This window comes from Sarcophilus harrisii, chromosome 1 (assembly GCF_902635505.1).
Source record: "Sarcophilus harrisii chromosome 1, mSarHar1.11, whole genome shotgun sequence".
NCBI lineage: Eukaryota > Metazoa > Chordata > Mammalia > Dasyuromorphia > Dasyuridae > Sarcophilus > Sarcophilus harrisii.
The window spans coordinates 287,550,656-287,576,354 of NC_045426.1; the positions used below are offsets into that span (position 1 = coordinate 287,550,656).

General features: G+C 35.4%; 1 protein-coding gene across 1 annotated transcript in view; it reads left to right on the plus strand.

Moving 5' to 3' along the window:
- The window catches only part of PGM5 (phosphoglucomutase 5), a 288,406-nt gene that overhangs the window by 209,165 nt on the left and 53,542 nt on the right, over positions 1 to 25,699 (plus strand). Inside the window, exons 7-8 of the mRNA XM_031943510.1 lie at positions 2,642 to 2,757; positions 21,373 to 21,508. Of these exons, the coding sequence (XP_031799370.1) occupies positions 2,642 to 2,757; positions 21,373 to 21,508 (252 nt within the window). The remainder of the gene's footprint in view (positions 1 to 2,641; positions 2,758 to 21,372; positions 21,509 to 25,699) is intronic.

A 25,699-nucleotide genomic window follows, 5' to 3' on the forward strand; every position in this document is an offset into this window, starting at 1 on the left:
AAGTAATGGTATTAGTGGCTAAAATAGTATAACAGATATTTTAATAAGTCTTTGGACATAATTCCAGATTGCTCTCCAAAATGATTGCATCATTTTACAATTCTACCAACAATGAATTTATGTTATTTTCTTCTTCTATTTAAAACCATAAATGAGATCTCAAAGTTGTATACACAAAGATGAATTCAGTTTGGGTTGAGTGACAAACTGGAGTGCACATGGAGAAGAGTGGTCAGAATGGTGAGAATCATGAAAACTGTCATATGAGAAATGGTTGAAAGAGCTGATGGAGCTTAAACTGAGGAAAGAGTAGTTGTCCTTCAACATTTAAAGAGCTATCAGGTGAAAGAGATAATAAACTTACTCTGCATTACTCCAGAGAAAAGAATCAGTATTGATGGGAAGGAAGATGGATTTTAGTTCACTATAAGGGGAACATAAAAATATTGTTAGAACTGTCCAACAATTAAAATGTTCAAATAGAGATTAAGTAAGATATGTTGTCTATTAGATTTCTGCAAAGACTAGACAGTTGATAGAAATGACTTTTGTTGTTCCTTGCTACCCTACCTAAAATTCTATGATTCTATTTATATATAGGCTCAATAACTTTGACCTTTAATATTTTTATACCATAGTCAGTTTTCTGCTACTAATTTTAAAAACAGCCATGGTAGATTGAAAACCATTAGCCTACCATTATAAGAAAATATTTATTTTCTCTTTAGGATTAGACAATTGAGATGAAATATATAGAATGATTATTTGGTTAATAAGTTAGTATGAAGTGCACTGCTATATATTAGGGTTCCAGAAGTGTTTTGAATTACTTATTGACAATACTCTTGCAAAATGTAATCTAAAACAATACATCATCTTTGTTCATAAGGTGTTGAAAGATAACCCCAAGAACTGTTTTTCAGGGTCACAGCTTATTGCAAGAAGGGCTATGGCAATAAATAATATTAGGGAAAATAGGGAAAATAAGAGATCTAGAGTTATTTAGCTTTTTCAAAAATATGAAATCTTCCTTTCTTACAAGTTTTCAGTATTTCTAAAATTTCCTTAAATTCTGAAAATTCCTAAGTCTTAACCTTACTAAATCACTGTTGCCACATCAATGGGCAAGTTTATTCTATTCCTTATTGGAATGTGATGATAATAGATACTTAGGGCTTCTTTGGATAAAAATAACACTCAATAAGGGGTTTAGAAATAAAGTAATAAAAATCAATGAGACCCTAAATATTTGAATCCTGAAGAATTGATGTGTCAAAAAACCAAGCATAGAAACAATAGAAAAATGTCATTAAATAATGTGCAATAGTGTACCCAAACATAACAGATACTCCAGGTGAAGTAGTCCTTAGGAAAAAAAAAAAATCATTTTCTATCCCTAAACCTCTTCACCAGAAAAACAAGGGGAAAAAAGAAATGCATTGGCCATGTTATTTTTTTTAAAACCTGAAATAATAAACATAAAAAGATATCTATCTAAATATCAAGGTAGAGATTCTGAAAATCAAAGAAGAGATTAATAAAACTGAAAGCAAAAAAAGTACCAGAGCTATTTAAAAAAAAACTAATAAAGTTTGTTTGATTTTTAAATTTTAAAAAGAGAAGAAAATATGATTATATCAAAAATAAAAAGGGGAATTCATAATTGAAGATGAAATAAAGGAAACTATTGGAAAACATCTTGCCTGAGTAAATGCCAAATAAAACTGTTAATTTAGATGAAAAATGAGATTTGGGTCATTGGTTTGAACTTCATCTTCTAAGCTGGGAATTGTCTTGGTATTCTAATAGATAGTGACTGCTAAGTGAGGTCCATGATCTAATGCAGTATTTTGCCATTGCTTCTTCTCCATGTCACCCACCATCCAAGGCCTTCTTAAGCTTAGGGAACAAAGGACACAACACTTACTTCTACTGTCTTACAAGTTCTCTATTATCTAAAATTATAAGATCACTACTATTTTCATAGGAAGGAGAGGTTCAGGAACAAGTGGAAGGTAAATTACTTGGGAAAAATCCAAAATAGAGGTGCAAATCAGTAAGTTAAGATGGAGGATCATAGCTTTAAACCTGAAGGAAGCTTAGAGATAAAGTTCAGACTTCTCATTATTTATATTATATCTTCATATCATTAAAAACAGGATCATGAATCATTACTATAAAGGAAAAATTCAGATATAATTTATTGATTTAATTAACCACTTTCCATAGTGTGATATCCTGAACTTTATAATAATGGCAATAACATTTAATTTATCACTTATATAGTCCTTTAAGGGTTACAAAATGATTTACATATTTTATCATAGCTGAGTCTCACAACTCTGTGAGTTAAGTTCTGCAGATAATATTATTCCCATTTTAAATAAGGGAATTATGGTATGGAGAATTTATGTACATGATCACAGGATTATTAAGTATTACAGTAGAATTTGATCTCAAGTAACTACTAAATTCAACAGCTTCTCCCATTTCTCAATATAGATAAATTATCAAATGCTGCCCATAAACTTATGAACAATAGGCACTGGTTCAATAATTTCTGGGTGCCTTTATCTATACAAAGAAAAGGGAAAGGAGTATATGAATTAACTGTTGTATTACTTTTTCTTCTTTTTTTTAGGGTGGCCAAATCACTTAAAGTCCCTGTATATGAGACCCCAGCAGGTTGGAAATTCTTTTCAAATCTGATGGACTCTGGAAGATGTTCTCTGTGTGGAGAAGAAAGCTTTGGCACAGGTAAGCTTTGCTATATCTGATGTTATGAAAGACAACATGGCATATGGGAAGAGCATTGGACTTGGAATAAAAAAATATGAGTTCAATTTCAACCAGTAATGCTTAATATCTATGTATCTGTGGAAAAGTCAATTAATCCCTCTGAGAATGTTTCCTTATGGGTACACACACATACAATAAACATTTATACTTATGTATAATAAAATAGAATGAAAATCTTATACATTTGACATAAGGAAAGCTCTTTGTAAAACAAAGATTATGTATAAAGGTTATCTTCATTCCTTTCTTGGACATCTCCAAACCACTGAATGAGTTATTACTGTCTTTTCCTCTTCTAGTTACTTATTATATGTTTTATTATCCCCATTAGAATGTAAGCTCCTTGAAGTCAGGACTTGTCTTGATTGCTTATATTTGTATACTCAGTGCTTAGCATAGTGATAGATATGTAATAATGGCTTAATATATCCTTTCTATTTATTCATTTTTTTATTATTATTAAGGACATTTGGCAAGTGTAACATGCAACTTCTTGAGATTCCCTGACTGAGGCCTGGAGATCTATACATACACACACATATACACACAAACATATGCATGTGTGTATATATGTAAAATACATAAGTATATGTGTATACATATATTATGGTGTGTCCATGTGGGTATATATGTATTTTATGTGTGTGTATATTTATTAATACCAGTGACATGTTATATAAGGGCAAGACTTAGGAGTCCTTCTTAGTGGGATGTTTCTGCTAAAATTTGCTTAAACCTATTCTTTACCCTATTTATCTTTTTATTTAAAAAAAAAAAAAAAAGAACCCAGTGAAATGATGATCTCTGAATGGTGTGATTAGGTTTTAGGCAAATTAGTGACCTCCCTTAGCTGAGTCTGAAATTGCCTTTCATAATTCAGAGAGATTGCATTCCAAATGATTTCATTCTTGAGTATTTTCTATTCTTACCAAGTACCTTTAAGCCCTGGCATTTCAGACTGGTCTGTATGGGAGGAAAGAAGAAAGGAGAAGGCAGACCAATTTCTTTGGACAGTGCTTCTAACATACACAATATAAATTTCTGTTATACATGATAAATTTGCAGTTTTGTGTGCAATTATCTTTTTCAATGTACTATGTTTTGGAAATTATTTTGTTCTGGAAATTGAAAATAAAATAATTTCCAAAACAAAATAAATAAATAAATGAAATATATGAATATATAAAAAAGATAAATTCATTTCAACTATTTGGAAGGCAGGCATTATATATAACTTAGAATTATATATTCTATACTGTGACTGTGTTTAGATCTGATATTACTACTTAGATTAACCCAAATTCCATAAAAGTATAATAATATAAAGAATAGCAATAGACTTAAATTATTTACCCAAGGCCCAAAGAGGACAACATGTATTAAACATCACTGTATGCTAGATACTGTGTGTTAAGTGCTGGGAGAACAGATAGAAGAAGAAAGAAAGATAGTCTCTCCCTTCAAAGAGTGTGTTTGGTTGTTGTCCTTCGTTCTCAAAGTGGATCAAAATGACATCACTAAGTTAGAGTTAAGTTACATTGTGTCCAACTGTGGCTGATTAGACCAAAACAATCTCAGAATGCTCTGCCATGGGTCAGACACAAATAGTCCATATGAACATTTTGGGTACCTTCTGTAATTTTGCACATCAAGCATTTTTTTGGACTAATTCAATTCTGTTTTGCTCATAGAGTAAAGCAACTTCTCTGATGAGGGTATGCCATGCTGGGCAGTCCTATGCCAGTGTTTCTCATGTCATGCAATCATTTCTAAAGTTAGGAGATACCTTAAGCATGTCCTTGTATCACTTTTTCTACCACCTTGTGAGCACTTGCCCAGAGTGAGGTTTCCATAATTTTCTTTTGGCAAATGTACATTTGGTATTCAAACAATGTGACTAGCCCAATGGAATTGTGCTCTCTTCAATAGAGTTGGAATGCTTGGCAGTTTAGTTCAAGAAAGGACCTCAGTATCTAGTCTCTTATCCTGCCAGGTGATCTTCAGAATCTTCCTAAGACAATTCAAGGAATATTACATTTTAATGGGGGGAAGGAACTCAGAAAGGCATGAAGACATGGCTGGCCTAAGCATTTTCCTAAAATGGAGATTCTAGGAAGAATCAGCCAATAAAAGGAAGGGGAAGAATGTATTTTCAGGATGAGAAGGCCAGCAACAAAGTCTGTTCCTAAGCTGAGGAGACTGCAGGAGGAAGATTGAATTTTTAGGATGAGAAGGCTACTCTGGCATGATATGTGGGCACAGTCTTGGAAATTAGGAGCAGAGCCCAAAGAAGACCTCTGACTCCAAATCCAATGCTTTATCAGTTTTACCACAACTCTTGGAACATATATCTGTGAATATTTGGAGCTCAAAAACATCAAGTATGATTAGTCTAATAATGTTGCTTTGTGTTTCATAGAATCATTGCGTCTTAAGGGACTATAAAGGATCTTAGGATGTCTATTTGGTCAATTTCCTTCTCAGATAATGACAAACCAGTCATCCAAACTATGTGTAAGACTAACTATGTGGCTCTGGGCAAGTCATTAAAACTCTTTGTAGATCTTTGAGTCCAAACTCATGTTTAAAATGAGGAGTCTCAAAGATTTACAAATTTCCTTCCAACTCTAAATCTATGGTAATGTGATATTACTCAACTTTTGCTATTCTTTTCATATAATACTTACCTTCCAAATGGCAGAAATGACTTTTTTTTGCCTTCATAAATTTTAGTTATTTATTTTGTATTATAAATTTATTTCATTTTCAATTCACAGAACAAAATAAGCATTTACAAAACTCAGTACAATAAAAAACATGATTGTGTATGAAATTGCAAATCTACTATATACAACTTGCTATTCCCTCTAAATATATAATAAAGTTATTATGTAAATTTCTTTTTTCCCTTTTTTCTCGACTCCTTCATATGACTTTATAGAGAGCTACAGCTGTTATTGATTGTTTATCCTTTGTTTCATAAGAGGACCAGTGACATCCCAATGATATCTTGACTTGCCCATGAATTGGTTTTAAATAAGGCAACTAAAGTTGACAGCCTCACTCTCTTCCAGAATCATAGGAGTGGTTGCAAGTAATTCTGTTGCAACATATATATTTTAGAAACTTTGATGATACTTTGAACAAGATGATAAAGTATTGAATAAATGACCTAAGGTATGGAATTATAAAGAAAATCCCAGTGCCCTTTATTTACAAATGAAAGAACTGAGAACTGAAGAGGCTAAGTCAAGGTCACACAGGTGGAAGTCAAAGATAAATTCAGACTTAACAATACTCCTTAGAACTACACAATCATGAAATTAAACTTAGAAGGATCCTTAGAAGTCATTCAGTCCACTCCTCCTTTTTGACAATGAGGAAACTGAATCTTAGAGAGTATAAGGGGTTTAACCAAGTCAAGTGGAATGCTGAATATCTGGGACTCCACTTTACCACAGTATTGAAAATAGGCTTAGTTTAATGGATAAATGAAGCTTCTTTAGGTATTTCCAAGCAGAATGATGCTATCAAAAGGTTTCCAAGTGGCCTAAGTCAATACACATAATCTATTTAAGACTTTCTCACACTCTTAGCTTACAATGATCTATATTTCTATACCTATTCAATAATTATTTAATAATTATTTAAATACCTATTATATATAAAGCATAATGAAGTAAAGATAGATTTATTAAGTACTTAGGATTAAAATAAAGGCAAAAAGAGAGCCTCCCCTCAAGGAATTTATATCCTAAAGAAGACAGTATTTCTGACCCACTCTATCATCTAGCATTCTGAATGAAACACTTTGTCTATCTAGATTAGAAAGATCATAGATTTAGAACTGGAATAAAATTTTAAAGGTCATCAACTGCAGCTTCTCTACTTTATATCAAAGGAAGCAAAGGCCCAGAGAAATGAAGCAATATGCTCCAGGTCACACTGGGCAGAACTGGGGATTGAAGCCATGGCTTTTGACTTCATACCCAAGGGTTTTTCCATTGTACCACACTGTCTTTCAAATGTTAATTTTTTTTCAGGAAGTGCTTTCTAAATTAATGGAAAATGTTATACTTTCTTAACTTGTGGCCAGCTTTATAAACTTTTCTAAATTTCAAGAGATTCTCAAGAATTTATATGAAGGGGGAAAAGTATTTTTGCTAACATTGACCAGAAGAATATTTATTAACTGGGGCACAGAAGTAGGTTATGTTGATAGCATTTCCAGCACTGAAGAGCCATTTCTTTGAAGGCAGTGGTCAGTCTGAACACATGTGCAATCCTGAATGAAGTGAGCATTGCTCAACAGTGCTACAACTTACATCCCCAGGAGCTTCCTTAAATAGCCTGAAAACTGAAACTCCTTTCTGAATTCTTTAAAAACTATCAAATTCTGTGCTAGAAAAAGATGGGGTCTAATGTTAAATCTGAAACCACTTAAAACCACAGTATTAGGTCTGCTGGTGTAGCAGTTAAGGTCTTATTGTTTCCCTATCAGCTTATTGTTTGACACAAAATGATAGGGAAGGAAGATAATTGCATGCCAGCCTTGCTGGCCAGGACATTACAGCATGTGGAAGAATCCCAAACCCTTGGTGTAAGAACATTGAATTAAAGATCACTAGCTCTAGAGAAGTTAGCATTTCTTATTCCAGTGTCAGCATGGAGACTTTATATGAGCAAGCCCTTCCCTCATCATTCAAATGTGACCCTCCAAAATCAAAAGTTTAGTTCTCTTAAAATTGGATTGAATCATAGATTTAGATCCAGAAGGCATATTAGGTGCTATTGAAATCAATCTCTTATTTTACAATTTAAAAAATTCGGGCACAGAAGATTAAATGTCTTGTTCTCAGTCACATAACTAATTAGTGTCTGAGGCAGGATCTGAACATGGGCATTTATGACTATCTACATGACTGTCTACAATAACATGTTGCCTCCTAAGGGAATTATTACTTACTAGGATGTTCCAATAAAGACCACAGTCTCAAGTTGTATCAAGAGGAAGTAACCCAAGTTATGTATTCTAGGAGAGCTAAAGACAAAAACAAAACAAACAAACAAAAAACAAATAAATCCACAATGAGATTCTTTTATCCTGGGGCCTGCTGAGGTTCTTAGGAAACCAGTATATCAACACAATCCTCTGTGAGAGAATAATGGGGCTAGAGAAGTATAAAAGAAAAGCTAATAAGCACACTTTTTTAGAAAGATAAATAGATCTGGGGTGAAAAAGGGTAGGGCAGGTAGCTGGCACTTTTCCTTGCTCCAAAGATGCAGCATCTTTAATTGTAATAGTTTTCTTTCAGGTAATGTTAATAATGTTTCAGATGGGAAATGGGAAAAAATTTTTAATTAGTTATATTTATAAAACATATTTACTTAGGGATAAGAAGATAGCTGGATAGAGATATTTGTGTATATGTGAGGGTCAGAATAAGTGAATGCAGCATGTCATAGTGGAGAAAGGATTGGCCAGTATTCATGTCTGTCTAGGATACATATTGATTGACTATGTTACCCTGGGTGAGCTCATAAAATTCCATTTTCTCAGGCAATGCTTTAAGAATATGTTAAAAAAAAAAAATTGCCTATCAGTGATGGTAGAGAGTTTATTTATAGAGAAGTTCTCTAAATCAATGATATAAAATTTAGTCAGATCTATGATTAAATCAGTGTAGTGTGATTAAATCAGTCCATTAATAGGAACTGGTACTTTCTACAACTTACAGGCTTTGAGAGTCCCTTTGGGTACAAAAAAATTAAATGGCATGCCCAGTGTTATACATTCACTCAGTTTATATGTTTCAAAAGGAAGGGAAACAAATTCAGTTCATTCTGATTCTGAGCCTGCTTCTCTTTCCTATCCATTATGGATGTGTATAGACAGGGATGTGTATGTATATGCTGTTATAGAGATGCACATTTTTTGTTATTCTTAGTCATTGTAGCTGTGTCCAATTCTTTGCCACCCCATTTGGGACTTTCTTGACAAAGATACTGGAGTAGTTTGCTATTTTCTTCTCTAGCTCATTTTGTAGTTGAGGAAACTGAGGTAAACAAGATTAAGCGAATTGGCCGGAATTACACAGCTAGTAAGTATCTAAAGCCAGGTTTGAAACTCAGGAAGATGAGTCTTCCTGACTCCAGGTCTGGTACTATGTCACCTGGCTGTTTTAATCATATGTATATATATACACATATGTGTGTGGTGTGTATGCATGTATATATGTATATACATCTGTATATATGCATACATGTACATACATATATATATACATATGTAGATAGAGATATAGTTCTAATTTGAAAGTTGCAAAGAGAGGTAATAGTATTAAGCATGAATATCATTAGGAATGCAGGGGGATAGTTGAGCCTAGAGTTTTTCTCCAAATGTGCCTCTTATCCTAAGCTCTTGCAGTAGATTATAAAATAATCAGTTTGCACATAATATTTCATTGAAAATATCTTAGAATGTAAGCTCTTTGAGTTCAAGGAATATCTCACTTTTGGATTAATATTTTCTATGTTTTGAGCAGTATATGGCATCTAGCAAGTGCTTAATGAATGCTTTTCATTCATTTGGGACTACCATATTTTAAGGAGGACATTGATAGCCTGGAGAGAATCAGAGGTCTATCAAAAAGGTGAAAGGAAACCAATCTGAAATATGATCAAAAGGAATGTTTAATATGGAATGTTTATATGGTATGTTTATATGGTTTGTTTAATATGGAAAACTTTAAGGGAAAGTAAGTATTTTAAAGAATATGAAAGACTGTCACATGGAAGAGCAATTTGATTTGACTCTTTGGGCTCCTGAGAGCAAAGTTTCATTGTTTCATTGAATAAGATTTCAGCTTAATATTTTTAACAGTTAGTCACTACAAAATGGATTGGGTTATCTCAGGAAGTAAGTGACTCCCCATCACTGTAGAAATTCAATCAAAAGCTACATGACCATTTAAGGGGGAGAGCATAGAAGAGATTCTTGGCTATGTGTGTGGCCTTGAAATCCTCTTGTTCATTCATGGGGCTATTAAATTTTTATCAGTCTGTTTCATAACTTAAAAATAATTTTTAATAGAATTCATAAGATCATAAAGCTGAAAGAGATCTGAGAGATCATCTGATCCAATCTTCTCATTTTATAGGAAACTGAGGCCCAGAAATACTATGCAAAAGAGTCAAGCACCTCTAACTAACTGGAGAATGAGTTTGGAGTAGAACTTGAGTCTTGTGACTTCTGGCTCAGTCCTTTTTCCACTTCTCTGTATAGAATTTTATGTTTGTAATTGTCTAATTTAGAGAAAATAGCTGATTCTTACTGGCTTCATATAAAGCACAATTTAAGTCATGTGCTATTAATTAATGTTTCCTATCTTATTATCAGATGAAAAAACTTGCCAGAAACTTCTGCTAAGTGACCATTTTTGAATGATTTTTCTAGATCAGCACAATTAGTCAAAATCTTCACAAGTTATTTAGGCAAAAATGTTAGGTGAAGTCATGTTCCTGTGGCTGATTACAGAATGAATCACTTCCTGAGGAAGGAAAGCCAGTGGCATCCAGCTCAAGTTGAGAGTCTCCTTCACCACTAAATTTGAACAAAAAAGAAGGGCCCTAGTTCACAGCAATCTTCTCCAAGAATTCTCTTCCACACAGGAAGGTTATTTATGTTCACCATTCTAAGATATTTTTTCATGGACCTTTAGTTTATAAAACATTTATTTGTCACTATATGTCAGCCATTATACTAAGTGCTGGGAATATAAATAGAAACAAAAAGAAAATAAGTTCCTGCCCTTGAGAAGCTTACATTCTAATGAAGGAAGATAGCACATAAAAGAACTTAAAAGGAGAGAGGATGGAGAAGTCACTCTAGAGAGTCCAGAATATGTTAGGGAAAGGAATGAACTTGACTGGCTTGGGCATTTGCTCAAAATGGGGTTTCAGAAGGAACTCACCACTCAGAGGAGAGGACCACAGGGGTGAAGGGATCTTCCAGAGTGAGAAAATAGTAGGGACAGAGTCTTTTTCCAAGGTGAGAAGGGTATTGGTGGTGGCTAAAAAGTCTAGAGAGGCAGGCAGGAGCAGAGCCAGTTTTAAGAATATGAATCAGTGCTTCTTTACAACCTATTTCTTAGATTAGTATTCAATCAACAGTAGGACAAAAAAGAAATCAGTAATCTGTGCTATGAAAGTTTCAGAAAATTACATCATCAGTGATACATGTTCAGAGATAAAACTACACAGAGATATAACTACTTCACTGATAATCATTAGTGAGGTAGGTTTTAAAACTATATATGCAAAAATGGTATTTTAATACCTATAGTTATGAGGCAGTTATGAGCATAAGAAAATGCAAAACAATGGAGACCTCTTGCCTATTTGGACTGTAATGCCGAAGAAACTGAGCAAGGCAGAGATTAGAGACCAATTCAATAATTTATTAAATGGAGAGAAATACTGGGACCAATGGATCCATGTTGATCCCAGGGCTAGATGAGACTATCATCTCAAAGAGTCTAGCCCCGAGTATTGGGGCAGCAAGCTTTTTATGGAATAACAAGGTATTCTAATATTCTAATATTCTAATGACATCTGAAATGGATAAACCTTTATCTTGTCAAACATTAAGGAATGTCTATAAAACTTTTATCTCAAACATTAAGAGGGGACGGTTATAACCTAAGGCAGAATAATGAAATAGGACAATTGGAAGAACTGGGTCACCCCATTAAAAGGGAACTTTGGCATAACATTCCCCCCTTTTTCTTTTGGAACTATTCAAATCTTTGAATTATCTTCCTCTAGAAGGCCTTAGCACCATAATTTGAACAACCCTATGTGAAGTAAATAGACCAAATAAAAATCAAAATAAAGCAAGACAAATGCAAGGACTTATGGCAAGGTCAAGTCTCTCCCTCATAACCCCAGAGTTAATCAGCAATACACAAAGTTCCTTATTTCAATTATTTCTGACAATCAATTGTCAGATCCTCTGCAGTTGGGGAGCATATGGACAGCTGTGGTCATTTGTGCATGACTCGGCCTCTGCTTACAGAGCAGCAGGGCTCAAGGCAGTTGTGTTGCCCATTCAGAGGGCCAGCTCCAGGAGAGAAGGGCAAGGCTTGGAGTAGCCCCACCTGTCCGGCCCAGAGACTGCAGAGAGGATCAGATATCTGAGCAAATTATGCACAGTTAGATCACGGCAGGCAAACCCCAAACTTTTAGAGGCCTCGATATCAAATAGAAATAGAAAGGTCCTTTTAAGTACGCTGAAATACTAATTAAGGACCTGGGGTAACAGGAGTGGAGAAACAGCTCAGAGAGACTGCCAGTTCTAAGACAGGTATCCAATTTCTGGTTGTTTCTAAAAAATTATCCCCAAAACTGAGTCTGCCAGGGCAATTCCAACAGAATAAGGGATTTCCAAAAGAAGCACAACCAGCAAATCATAGTCTAGTAAATTAAGCAAGGAGTAAAGGACTTCCAATTAAATCTGAACTAGCAAGATACCAGTTTTCCCAATTTCCTATTTCTTCTCCTCCCTTTTTTTCTTTTGGAAAGGAATTATCAAATGACCATCCCACATATAAATCATATACATATGCATATACATAACAGACTAAAAGTCCCTCAAACATAACAGCAATAGTTACACAAGTTTAACAATTTCCATCCCAAGTCTTAAACACAGCACAGTAATACAGTGAAAATTCTAATAAGTCAACCACCTTTTCACTCCCCCATATCAGTCCAAATTACATCAGGAAAAGTGGGTGATGGCTGTCAATTGCTTCTTCATGCTGAACAGGGACGATGCTCAATCCGCAAGGGGGATGGGTGTATGCAGTGTGGTGTGCTGACAATCAAAGCTTGATCTAGGTCCCAGAAGCAAGTCAATATATCTGCAATTTGACAAAATCTAGAAATAAAAACAAACCTAACAAAGAAAAGTTAGGACGGTCTGAGATAGAAAAACTGGTCCACGAGGACTGCTACAAGATGTGGCCTCTCGTTAGTTATAAACCTTAAAAAAACTTGAATATCCAGACACAATATCTAGTAACCAATAGATGACTAGACTAAATACTTATTTGCTCAGGTATTTAGGATATAATGATTACAGATAACCAGATTGGAAACAGCAAGGTATGTTTGATTCAATTAATTGTGTGTGAAATTGTGTGAAATACGGAATTCTGGACGAGATAAAAGACTTTTTCTTTCCTTATCTTGTGGTGGACACTGCAGTCATCAAGACTGCAGTCATTGTTTGGAGCTCTTGGGAGCTCTGGCACAATTCTTTAGGAATTGCTGCGGCTCTATCTCTAAAAAGAGATATGAGGGAGGCTACAAAGATTTGGAAAACTAAGTTTTTACCTGTCACAATCTATACACTCCGCTGCCTCAAAAATCTTTTCCTGGAGCAGATGCTCCAGGAATTGGATCAACAATTTCTTATTGACCATTGCTCCGATTATAGAAATCAGTTACAGGAGGAAAAAACAGCGACATATTAATTACAAACCCAAGAAATTTTATCTCTAGTAACAAATCCTAAACAGATATTTACCATAACCTTATCAGTTTGCTGCTTTTAACCAAGAACCAGGTAGCTACAACTTGATTAAAAAATATCTGGAACAGTTTAGAGGGAGGGGGAAGAATAGAATTCCATGTGACTACCCTTCCCCCAAATACACTTCCAAAGAGACAAGGATGGGGAGCGAAGTTGAACTAAACTTCACTCCAGGCTAACTAAATGCTCCTATAGCTGAAGTAGCAGCAGTGGGAGGCGAGTTTAAATCTTTACAAAAGATCCCTACCCCACCCAACATTTAAAGTAGCAGAAATCAGTAGGTGGGTGGGGGAATCCCATAAAACCTACATGTCCAGCAGGGCTGGATTTAAAGTATATAATCCATTTCTATCTCATTTCAAATAATAAAACAACATAGTCTCTTTCTCTCCTTCTGGCCTCATGTGGCTATTATTCCCAATGGACTTCTCCAAAGCCCAGCTTGGCCAGAGATGAAGCTTTCGGAAAAGTCCTTGTTACATACTTTAGGTAAAATTAGAGGCACATGAACTCTTTCAGGAAAGTTAACAGAACTTCTTTAACAAGTTATTGTTCCTTTAAGATCTTATACTTAAGGATAACCAATTCATTTCCCAAATTTAGTATTATCTTTAAATTCCTAATCAAATGTTTTCACCAGCTGGAGTTCAGTATTGAAATAACCAATTCCCAAATTTGATCATTGTTCTTAAATTTAACAAAGCTCTTAAGTTACCGAAACAGACAAACAAATTACAAACAATTTCACAAAAATCACATAGAACACAGAGCACAACTAGACTGTCTAATAACATACAAGACATACAGAACACTGATCACACTTAGACTGCACAATTACAACATTCATTAGGACACTAACATTAAAGTCAAACCAAATGGCGTTTTAAAATCCCCAGTCTTTGTAGCTAGCCCCCTGAGCATGCAAAAGCAGGAGGGGCCGGCATTGCTCTAACTAACACAGGATGACCAAAGCAGGGAAACCGAGTCCCGTTTTCAAATGTATATACTTCCCACTCAATGGAAGAAGTGGGAGGACCTCTCATAGAAATGCATCGAGATGCAAAGGACGGGCCTGTGTCTCTGGAAAAAGGTTCGGACAGAAAGAGTTTCCTCAAGCAAAGCATCTGCTCCAGGAAAAGATTTTTGAGGCAGCGGAGTGTCTAGATTGTGACAGGTAAAAACGTAGTTTTCCAAATCTTTGTAGCCTCCCTCATATCTCTTTTTAGAGATAGAGCTGCAGCAATTCCTAAAGAATTGTGCCAGAGCTCCCAAGAGCTCCAAACAATGACTGCAGTCTTGATGACTGCAGTGTCCACCACAAAATAAGGAAAGAAAAAGTCTTTTACCTCGTCCAGAATTCCGTATTTCATACTCCAGTAGCGACCCCTGCGTCCAGTAGGCCACTCATCAACCAAGAAAATGGCACCCCCAAAAAGGGCACCCCAAGTGATAACCACATCCGGTTAGTCACTAATCAACCAAACCAACCAGTACCCCAAGAAAAGGGCACCCCAAAAGTGACAACCGTGCAACCATGTCCAGTTAGTCACTAACCAACCAAACTACCCAAACCAACTGGTACCCCCAAAAAGGGCACCCCAAGTGACAACCGTGCAACCATGTCCGGTTAGTCACTAATCAACCAAACCAAACAAACAAAACAAGTCTTAAGACATAACCAGATAGTACCCCAAAAGGTACCCAGACAAACTTACTCTCCTGTGGCCGAAATGGGATTGTCTACCATCAGGCTATTGTGGCTGGAAACTGCTCTCTTTCCAGGAGGCTCTGGAAAAAAATCCAGGAGGGCCTGACCTTTCCAGGCCAAGAATTCAGATACGCAGCCACCCTGCCCAAAGCAGAGACTGGAAAGTCTCTTATCTCTAATCCTGCTCATTTTCTAATTATCTCATTGGGGGGCCTCCAAATGTAATGCTGAAGAAACTGAGCAAGACAGAGATTAGAGACCAATTCAATAATTTATTAAATGGAGAGAAATACTGGGACCAATGGATCCATGTTGATCCCAGGGCTAGATGAGACTATCATCTCAAAGAGTCTAGCCCCAAGTATTGGGGCAGCAAGCTTTTTATGGAATAACAAGAACAATGACATTACTGATAGTCTAATGACATCTGAAATGGATAAACCTTTATCTTGTCAAACATTAAGGAATGTCTATAAAACCTTTATCTCAAACATTAAGAGGGGACTGTTATAACCTAAGGCAGAATAACGAAATAGGACAATTGGAGGAACTGGGTCACCCCATTAAAAGGGAACTTTGGCATAACAAGACTATTATTTAATATTTCTCAGCTTAATGTTTTTTGATTTTTCAGATCTTTGATCTGATGTTTTTGATTGGAGTCAGAGAGAGAGGAAGGAGAAACACATACAGAGACAATGAGAGACACAGGAGAAAGACAGAGACAGATATAAAGGGAGACACAGAGAGAGACAGTGAGAAACAGATAGAGCACAGAGATAGAGAGCAGAGTCAGAGACAGAGAGAGAGACACACAGGGAAATACAAAGGCAGATAAAGAGAGATAGACAAAGAAGAGACACAAAGACAGAGACAGGGATACACAGAGAGAGACAGAGAGAGCCTCACACACATAAGAACACTCACTCAGATGGATCAGTGGGAGAATTTGAATCCGAGTCCCCTAACTTAAAAGCCAGGGTTTTTTCTGGATCACATTTTTGCTGTACATATTGCAAGGAGTTCTCTTTATCTCTCTCTCTCCTCCCCTCCCTCTCTCTCATTTTATCTCTTTGTCTCCTCTCTTCCTCTTCTTCCTGTCTTTCTTTCCGCCTTTCTTTTCTCTCTCATTTTTCCCCTCTTTCCCCCCTCTCTCTTCCTTATTGTGCATATATTACTATGTAAGACTTTTAAAATATTTTTAGTTCAACTCCCTCAATGGAGGAAAAAAATTAATTAATTTTCTTGGGCTTCGGTTTCATCCTCTAAAAGAATAAGTATTCCTCTTTTTTCTGATCTCCAGGGTTTTCTTTAAATGAAATAATGTAAAATAAATAACTAAATTAAAAAACTAAAAGGAAGCCTTCCCCAACACCTTTTGATTCCAGCATCTGTTAATTTTTTTTATTCTATTTATAGTTTGCTTTATATATATATATGTTTCCATGTTGTTTCCTCCATTAGACTATAAGCTCCTTGAAGCCAAATATTGTCTTTTTCCTTCTTTTGCATCCCTACTACTTAGCACATAGTAGGCACTTAATAAATTTTTATTGAATAAACTGCATTTTGCCTCTTTTTTGTACCTTAGTCACTTAATAAATGTTTATTTATTGATTGATTCTATATCCATTTCTTTAAAAAAATTTTGCTGACACCTTTTTTTAATTAAAACTTTTTATTTATAAAACATATGCATGGGTAATTTTTCAATATTGACCCTTGCAAAGCTTTTTGTTCCAAATTATCACCTCTTTCCCCTCATCCTCTTCCCTAAATCTCCTATATATGTTAAATATATTAAAATATATGTTAAATCCAATATATGGCAAGAAAGGAAGGAATCAAACCCCCCAAAAAGTTGATTTCAAGTCAACCCCATAACCATTATGACATTCTCCAAAAGATATTAGTAATAACGATTACATAACTTTGCCATAGTTAAATTATAGGTTTAACCCCTGTATATCTTATGCCATACCCTATACAGTTGGGCTTTCAAGATGCTACCTCTCCCATCATAGAAGAACTCATATATTTCCATGACCACACACTCATAATCATCTTCTTAATTAGCTCCTTAGTACTTTATGTGCTAATTCTAATGCTCACAACAAAACTAACACATACCAGTACTATAGATGCCCAAGAAGTCAAAACTATTTGAACAATTATACCAGCAGTTATCCTATTCCTAATCGCCCTTCCTTCCCTTCGCATTCTTTATAGAATAGATGAAATTTTCAACTCTTATCTTGCAGTTAAGGCCATAGGACATCAATGGTACTGAAGCTACGAGTACACTGACTACAAGGATTTATCCTTCGACTCATTCATGGTACCAACCCAAGACTTAACCCCTGGACAACTACAACTACTAGAGGTTGACAATCGAGTAGTTCTTCCTTTAGAACTTCCAATTCGAATGTTAATTTCATCAGAGGATGTACTCCATACATGAGCAGTACCTTCTCTAGGGCTAAAAGCAGATGCTATCCCTGGACGATTAAATCAAGCCACTCTAACCTCCACTCGCCCTGGCGTTTATTTTGGTCAATGTTCAGAGATTTGTGGCTCTAACCACAGCTTCATGCCTATTGTACTAGAAATGTCGACCCTAAAATATTTTGAAAACTGGTCGCATATAATGCAAACATCTTTGAGAAACCAACATAGTACTTAAGTATTAGCAGAGTTTGACACCTCCTCAAAGACATGCCTCAATTAGAAACATCAGCATATACAGTTATCTTGCTGCACAAGAAAAATTGGGTCAAGAAGGGAAAAAAAGTGAAAAAGAAAACAAAATGTGAGCAAAAACAACAGAAAGAAAATGCTATGTTGTGGTCCACACAGTTCCCAGGGTCCTCTCTCTGGGTGTGGATGGCTCTCTTCATTAGAACAATTGGAATTAGTTTGAGTCATCTCCTTGTTGAAGAGAGCCACATCCATCAGAATTGATAATTGTATATTCTTATTGTTGCAGTGTATAATGATCTCCTGGTTCTGCTCATTTCACTTAGCATCAGTTCGTGTAAGTCTCTCCAGATCTCTTTGAAATCATCCTGCTGGTCGTTTCTTACAGAACAATAATATTCCAATAACATTCATATATCATAACTTATTTAACCATTCTCCAATTGATGGGCATCCAATTCAGTTTCCAGTTTATTGCCACTACAAAAAGGGCTGCCACAGATGATTTTGCACATGTTGGACCCTTTCCCTCCTTTAAGATCTCTTTGGGACATAGGCCCAGTAGAAACACTGCTGGGTCAAAGGGTATGCAGAGTTTGCATACTTTTTTTTTTTTTTTTTTTTGAGCAAATCGCTTTTCAGATTGCTCTCCAGAATGGTTGCATCCATTCACAGCTCCACCAACAATGTGCTGATACCTTTTTAAAAAAACAATATTGTACTATCCTATTTATAGCTCCACCAACCACAAAATTTTTCTTGTAACAAAAAAACCCCAATGTTAAACAAAGCAAAATGACACATTGGCTATATGTAATATCACATGCTTCATTCCCTACTTGTGGCCCACTGCCTCCTGACTGAGGGGAAGAAATTCATATTTCATTAACTGGTATTTGGCATCAATTTAATGAATTACTGTATTGCTTGAATATCTGCACTCATCTGAATTCTGGTCATTGTCAATGTTGTTCTTTTAGTTCTCCTTATTTTACCTTATATCATAAGATCTAGGATTTAGATGGGAAAAGTATCTCAGAGCTCAGTTCATAGTTGCCTTCTTGTCACTATCTCTTTTCCTTCTCAGGTACATGGACTAAGATATAGGAAGTGCCCAAAACAAAAGTTAGCTTTTTCACTAGCCTAGTGGGCTTACAGTATAACTAGATAGTAGTGAACACAGAAAATATCTATGATCTGGAGATATCAGTAGATGTAAATCTAAGATGTGGTCACAAGAGGAACTGATTGCTTGAGGATCTCAACTAAAATTTTTACAAATTAAATTTAATGTTTCCAAGCACCAGTTTCCCTATATGACTGCAAGTTGTTTGAAGCTTCAAATTCCAGCTTTTTGGCTTAGGTTATTATCAGTGAAGCAAGAATATGCTTCAACAACCTCATATAGACATTTAAGGAAGGTTGTTTTTTCCCCTTTCTCAAAAGCACACCAAAATCTTCCAAAGAAAAGATCTATGTAGTTTCCTTGTAGTTCAAACCAACTTCAATCCCATAATTAGATTGGACTAGGTTATTTTGTTTTCCACTTGATTCTTTGTGAAACTTGGCAAATCTTTAACACTTACAAGGGAAAATCTAAGCCAAGAGAAAATTTACTAGGTTGTTTACTAGGCTACAAATGATTGGAGTGTTATTTTGAAGTAGTTAAAAGCACTTCATATCTTTCTGATGCTAAATTATGATGTCTTATTATAGAAGCTTAATGGCCACTAATGTTTAGATTTCTAGGTAATGTAATCCAGCTGAAAGTTATTATTATTTAAGAAACAAAGCTCATATCTTAAGACAACAGAGTATTTTGCTATAGTCAGTAAATAAATGTAATTTTTCAGCTATAAAAGGAGAAAAGGTTTTGAAGTGGTCCTATTGGGCAGTGTTTCCCAGCCTTGTTGTTTTTGGCAGCTAATCATGAAGCTGTACCAATGCCTTCCAAATGACTTCCATTTTTGTAGCAGTGCAAAGAGTTTGTTAGATGAGGTTAAAGTAACATGATGAGTAATGCTGAGAGTCCAGTTTAAAGAGGCAACCGGGATCAGATATTTTATCAGCTGCTTATTCATGAGCATTGGCAAGAGCAGGACAGGTAATTCATTTTCCTTTTGAATTAAACCACCTTGGCTAGTGCCTGCCTCTCAATCATGTAGGTGCTTTTATATCTTGCCACTAAGATTCCCTGAGCCAACAACAATGACATGGTAGATATATAATAAGGAGAAATAGAATTGCAACTAGGTAGAAAAGAGAGTCTTTCAGCACAGCATCAGTGAGCAAGATTCAAGTAGTTTTTTTTTTTTCTCCCTTCTTTCTTCCTTTCCTTCCTCTCTCCCTCCCTCCTTGCCCTCTGTTCTTTCCTTCCTTCTCTTCTTCTTTCTTTCTTTCCTTCCTTCTTTCCCTCCTTCCTTCCCTCTCTCTCTTTCTCTTCTTTCCTCCTTTTTTTCCTTCCTTCCTTCCTTCTTCCCTTCCTTCCTTCCTTCCTTCCTTCCTCCCTTCCTTCCTTCCTTCTTCCCTTCCTTCCTTCCTTCCTTCTTCCTTCCTTCCTTCCTTCCTTCCTTCCTCCTTCCTTCCTTCCTTCTTCCTTCCTTCCTTCCTTCCTTCCTCCCTTCCTTCCTCCCTCCTTCCTCCCTCCCTTCCCCCTTCCTTCCTTCCTCCCTCCCTCCCTTTCTCCTCCCTCCCTCCCTCCTTCCTTCCTCCTTCCTTCCTTCCTTCCTCCTCCCTCCCTCCCTCCTTTCCTTCCTTCCTTCCTTCCTTCCTTCTTCCCTTCCTTCCTTCCTTCCTTCCTTCCTCCTTTTTCTTTCCTTGCTTTCTTCCTTCCCTACCCTTTTGTTCCCTTCCCTTTTCTTTTTCCTTTCTTTTTAAAAATCTCTCCTCTCTCTTCTCTTTCACTGTATTAGGACTAATTAGAGTCTGAGAGTACTCAAAGACTTGCCCATTTTTGAGGATTAGTATCTTAATCCCCAAAGTCTCATTCTCTGAAAACCAATGACTCATAACTTCCTGGTTCAAAACACCACCATTCAATCATGCCTCCTTTATTTACTGTGGGATACTAGAAAGGGTACTTAGGTACTCTTAGATTGTTTTCTCTTTTGTTAAATAGAATGAATAATATTTATATTATCTACTATTTAGGTTTTTATATCAGGAAAGTATTAAAAAAAAATGTAGTGACCCAATAGTGAAATAAAACTAATGGCTATTCACTTCATCATTTGTCCAGTAAGATTTTGTCTCAATACATGAGTGACATTACTATACATATGCATTTTTTCTTAGCTCTTTTATTTCATTCATTACAGATTGGAAATATTAAGTCACATTGTATATATTTGTATATATCGACATGTACAGGCATGTGCATTTTATTTGAAATGCAAATGCTTTTGCTTTTATAGAAATGCAAATATATTTATGGATATCAGTATAATTCAAAGGATACAGCCAATTATTTTCATTAAAAATCAAACAAAAATTTCTAAGATAGACTTCTGATTATGCTTAAAGTTTGCTTTTACAAAATTTAGCTCTAAGTAGAGTATTTTTTTCTTCTTAGGCTCTGATCACCTTCGTGAAAAGGATGGACTTTGGGCAGTCTTGGTCTGGCTTTCAATCATTGCAGCCCGAAAACAGAGTGTGGAGGAAATTGTTCGAGATCACTGGGCCAAATTTGGTCGCCACTACTACTGCAGGTGAGAATTTGACCAAGGTTACAAATATAGAGTTTGGAGAAACATTTTAAAAAGTGGTTTCCAATGCTTTAGATGACTAGAATTCTTATAGGGAGGTCTCAGTTAAGACATTAGGAAATCATAGGAGTGGTTAGTAGTGTCTTTGCCAGTTATCAGCTTTATAAATTTTATTGTTATTCAGTTATTTCAGTCATATCTGACTATGACCTTGTTTGTGATATCATATCACTCCCTTCTACTCAATAAACTGGTCATTCCCTCTCACCTCCAGGTTTAAGTATAAAATCCTCTCTGTTTTACATTTTAATTGCTCAATAATATCCCTCTTCTCCTATCAAACCTATCTTTCCAGCATTCTTATATGTTATACTTTGTCACATACTCTTCAGTCCGGTGCGGGATTGACACCGGACAATGAGCTTTTTGTTCCTCAAACTCCATTTCTTGGTTCTAGGCATTTTCATTGGCCATCATCCAAGCCTTCTTCCTTATTTTTTGCTTTCCTGGCTTCCTTCCTTCAAGTCCCACTTACATTGTCATTTTCTACAGAAAACCTTTCCCAATCTCTCAGTTTTTTTGTCTTTTCTTCATTTCATTTTTACCATGATATAACTTGTTTGCACATAGTTGTTAGCATGTTGTCTCCTCTATTAGATTGTGAGTCACACTGGTGAATGGAGGAAACATATTTGTAAACAGCAAATAAGTAATCTGTCTGAGGTCTGAGCATTTCCTATCTAATGATGACAATATTCTCTATGTCTGTGGTCCTGCATAACTAAAAGCTTCTTCAATTTTTTTCTTTTCTTTTTTTTGAAATTTGTTTATTTTTAATACACATTGCTTTATGAATCATGTTGGGAAAGAAAAATCAAAGCAAAGGGAAAAAACCATGGGAGAGAAAAAAAAAAAAAACAGAAAAAAAGTGAACATAGCATGTGTTGATTTATATTCAATCTCCATAGTTCTTTTTCTGGATGCAAGTAACATTTTCTGTCCAAACAAGATTAAAAGGGAAGTTTTGTTTATGCAAAAACTTCTAAATTTAATGTAATCAAAGTTGTCTATTTAGCCTTTCATAAAGTTCTCTAGTTCTTTGATAATAAATTGCCCCTTCTCCATGGATCTGATAGGTAAATTATCCCTTGATCTCCTAATTTGTTTATGGTATCATCCTTTCTGTCCAAATCATGTGCCCAGCTTCTTCATTTTTTTTTTTTTTTTTTTTTTTTTTTGCTAAGGCAATTGAATGGAAATTTATTATTGCTATGTCATTTTGCAAATGGGAAAGTAGCAAACACCTAATTTGTTAGGTGTTTTTATCTTTAACTGTCAATGACATAAAAAATTCACTTTTGAAATATACAGTCTTACTAGGTAAAGTATAACTATTTTTGGTAGGTTTCTTTTTTGGGGGAGGAGAGATAGGGTGATGAAGATACTAAAACTACAACTATGCAAGAAATAAAGAATATCAAGCTGAAATTTGACAGGTTATTTTAGAATGACAGAATGAAATTCCTAAAGTCCCAGTTTGACTAATAACTTTGTTCTGACTAGAACCCCAGTAAAAGAAAAACAGCATGATGTAGTCAGTCAGTAAGCATTTATTAAGCACCTACTATGTGCTGAAGATGTGTTAGATAATATTTGCAAAATTCTTAGAACAATACTTGTAAGGGTTAAAAAGCCTCTAGGATCAAGGAATGCAGTTCAAGGCATGTGGGAGGACTTGAGGGATGAGAGGTACCGAGGTGTAGGCGAGTCCTATGTGGAGGTAGGGCATAGCCCCAGGAGGCAGTGTCTGACCCCAGGTACCACGTCTTCCTCCTTAGTGCTCTCAAAACCTAGGACGCCCCCCTCCTTCTTCTTGGGCCAATCCCATTATGCCAGGTTCCCAGAGGACCTCCCCTTCCCCCAGATCTTCAGGGAATTATAAATATGTGCTATCTAAGAATAAAGTTCTCTTTTGCTTCACCCCTACCCCCTGGTGGTCTCTATCTGTGGGATCTGGATTGGTGCCTGAAGATGGGTAAGTGTGGCCTAGCCATGCCGTCAACAGATGGGCATTAAGAGCAGCTCAAAGAGGAGCTACCAGGTTAGAGTAGTCTATAGGGGCGTAACAATACTTAGTGTGTTTTTGTTATTGTTTATATTTCTTCATGGAAAGATGATACTTATAACTCATAAGAATTTTATCATTATTAGAGCAGCTAGAAGAAATACATATAGACAGGACATAGGTGTGAATTGGATGTGAAGAAATAATATTTTAAAAAATAAAATTGAGGTGTGAGAGAGGAATATGCTGGAAGAAAGGGAAAGGGAGAGGTAAAATGGGGTAAATTATCTTCCATAAAAGAGACAAGAAAAAGGTTTTAGAGTGAAGGGGAGGAAAAGAGACTAGGTAAAAGGCAGTAAGTGAACCTTACTCTCATTTAAATTGGCTTAAAGAGAGAACATATACACAAGGGTGTAAAAAAAAAATTTATCTTACCCTACAATTCAGTAGGAAGAAAGGAGATGAGGATGTTAGAAGGGAGGGTAGGGAGGAGGCAATCAGAAGCAAGACTGGGGATGGATAGAGTGAAAGGAGAGAGAGAGAATAGAATACAGGGGTGGTGAAAGGGGATGGAAGGAAATGCAATTAGCAATAATAAGTGTGAAGAATTTTGAAGCAAGTTTCTCCAATAAAGGGCTCATTTCTAAAATATATAGAAAACAGTCATTAAAAAAGATACCTCCAATTGATAAATGATCAAATGATATGAAGTTTTCAGATAAAATAATCAAAGCTAACTATAGCCATATGAAAAAATGCTCTAAAGAAGTGCGTATTAAAATAATTCTGAGGTACCACCTCATACCTAGTAGATTAGCTAATAGGACAGAAAAGGAAAATGACAAATGTCATAGGAAATGTGGGGAAAATGAGACATTAATGCACTATTGATAGGGTTGTTAACTGATCCATTCTAAAGGATTATCATGCCTACCCTTTGACCTAGCAAAACCATTACAAGTTCTTTATCCCAAAAGAGGAAAAGGAAAAGGACTTATATGTACAAAAATATATACAAAAATATATTGTTCTTTTCTTAGGGCAAATAACTGGAATTTGAGAGGTTTCCTATCAATTAGGGAATGGTTGAATAAACTGTGACATGTAATTATTGGAATACATGGAATACTATTGTTCTTTTTAAATTTTTTTTATTTTATTAAAGCTTTTATTTTAAAAAAGCATATCCATGGATAATTTTTTAACATTGACCCTTGCAAAACCTTGTGTTCCAAATATTCATCCCTTTCCCCATCCCCCTCCCCTAAATAGCAAGTAATCCAATATATGTTAAATATGTGCAGTAATATACTTCTTCCTTCTCCACAGAACTGAGAGGTAAACTATCCTTTGTTCATCTAATTTGCTTATAATATTTATATCTAAATCATAAACCCATTTCAACGTTATCTTGGTATATAGTCTAAGGTGTGGGTCAATGCCTCGTTTCTCCTATATTAATTTCCAATTTTCCAGCAGTTTTTGTCAAATAGTGAGTTCTTATCCCCAAAACTGGAATCTTTGGGTTTGTGAAACACTAGATTACAACAGTAATTGACTATTTTGTTCTATGAACTTAATCTTTTCCACTGATTGACTTCTCTATTTCTTAGCCAGTACCAAATAGTTTTGATGACCATTGCTTTATAATATAGTTTTAGATCCAGTACAGGTAGGCCACCTTCATTTGCAGTTTTTTTTTCATTAATTCCCTTGAAATTCTTGACCTTTTGTTATTCCAGATGAACTTTGTTATTATTTTTTCCAGATCTGTAGTGTGTCACTGAATAAGTAGATTAATTTAGGCAGTATTGTCATTTTTATTATATTCACTTGGTCCACCCATGAACACTTTATATTTTTCCAATTGATTAGATCTGATTTTATTTGTGTGGAAAGTGTTTTGTAATTGTAATTCACATAGTTCTTTACTTTGCCTTGGCAGGTAGACCCCCAAATATTTTATATTATCTACAGTTAAGTCAAATGGCATTTCTCTATCTAGCTCTAGCTGCAGGAGTTTGTTGGTAATATATAAAAATGCTGATGATTTATGTGGATTTATTTTGTATCCCACAACTTGCTAAAGTTGTGAATTGTTTCTAGTAGTTTTTTAGTTTATTCTCTAA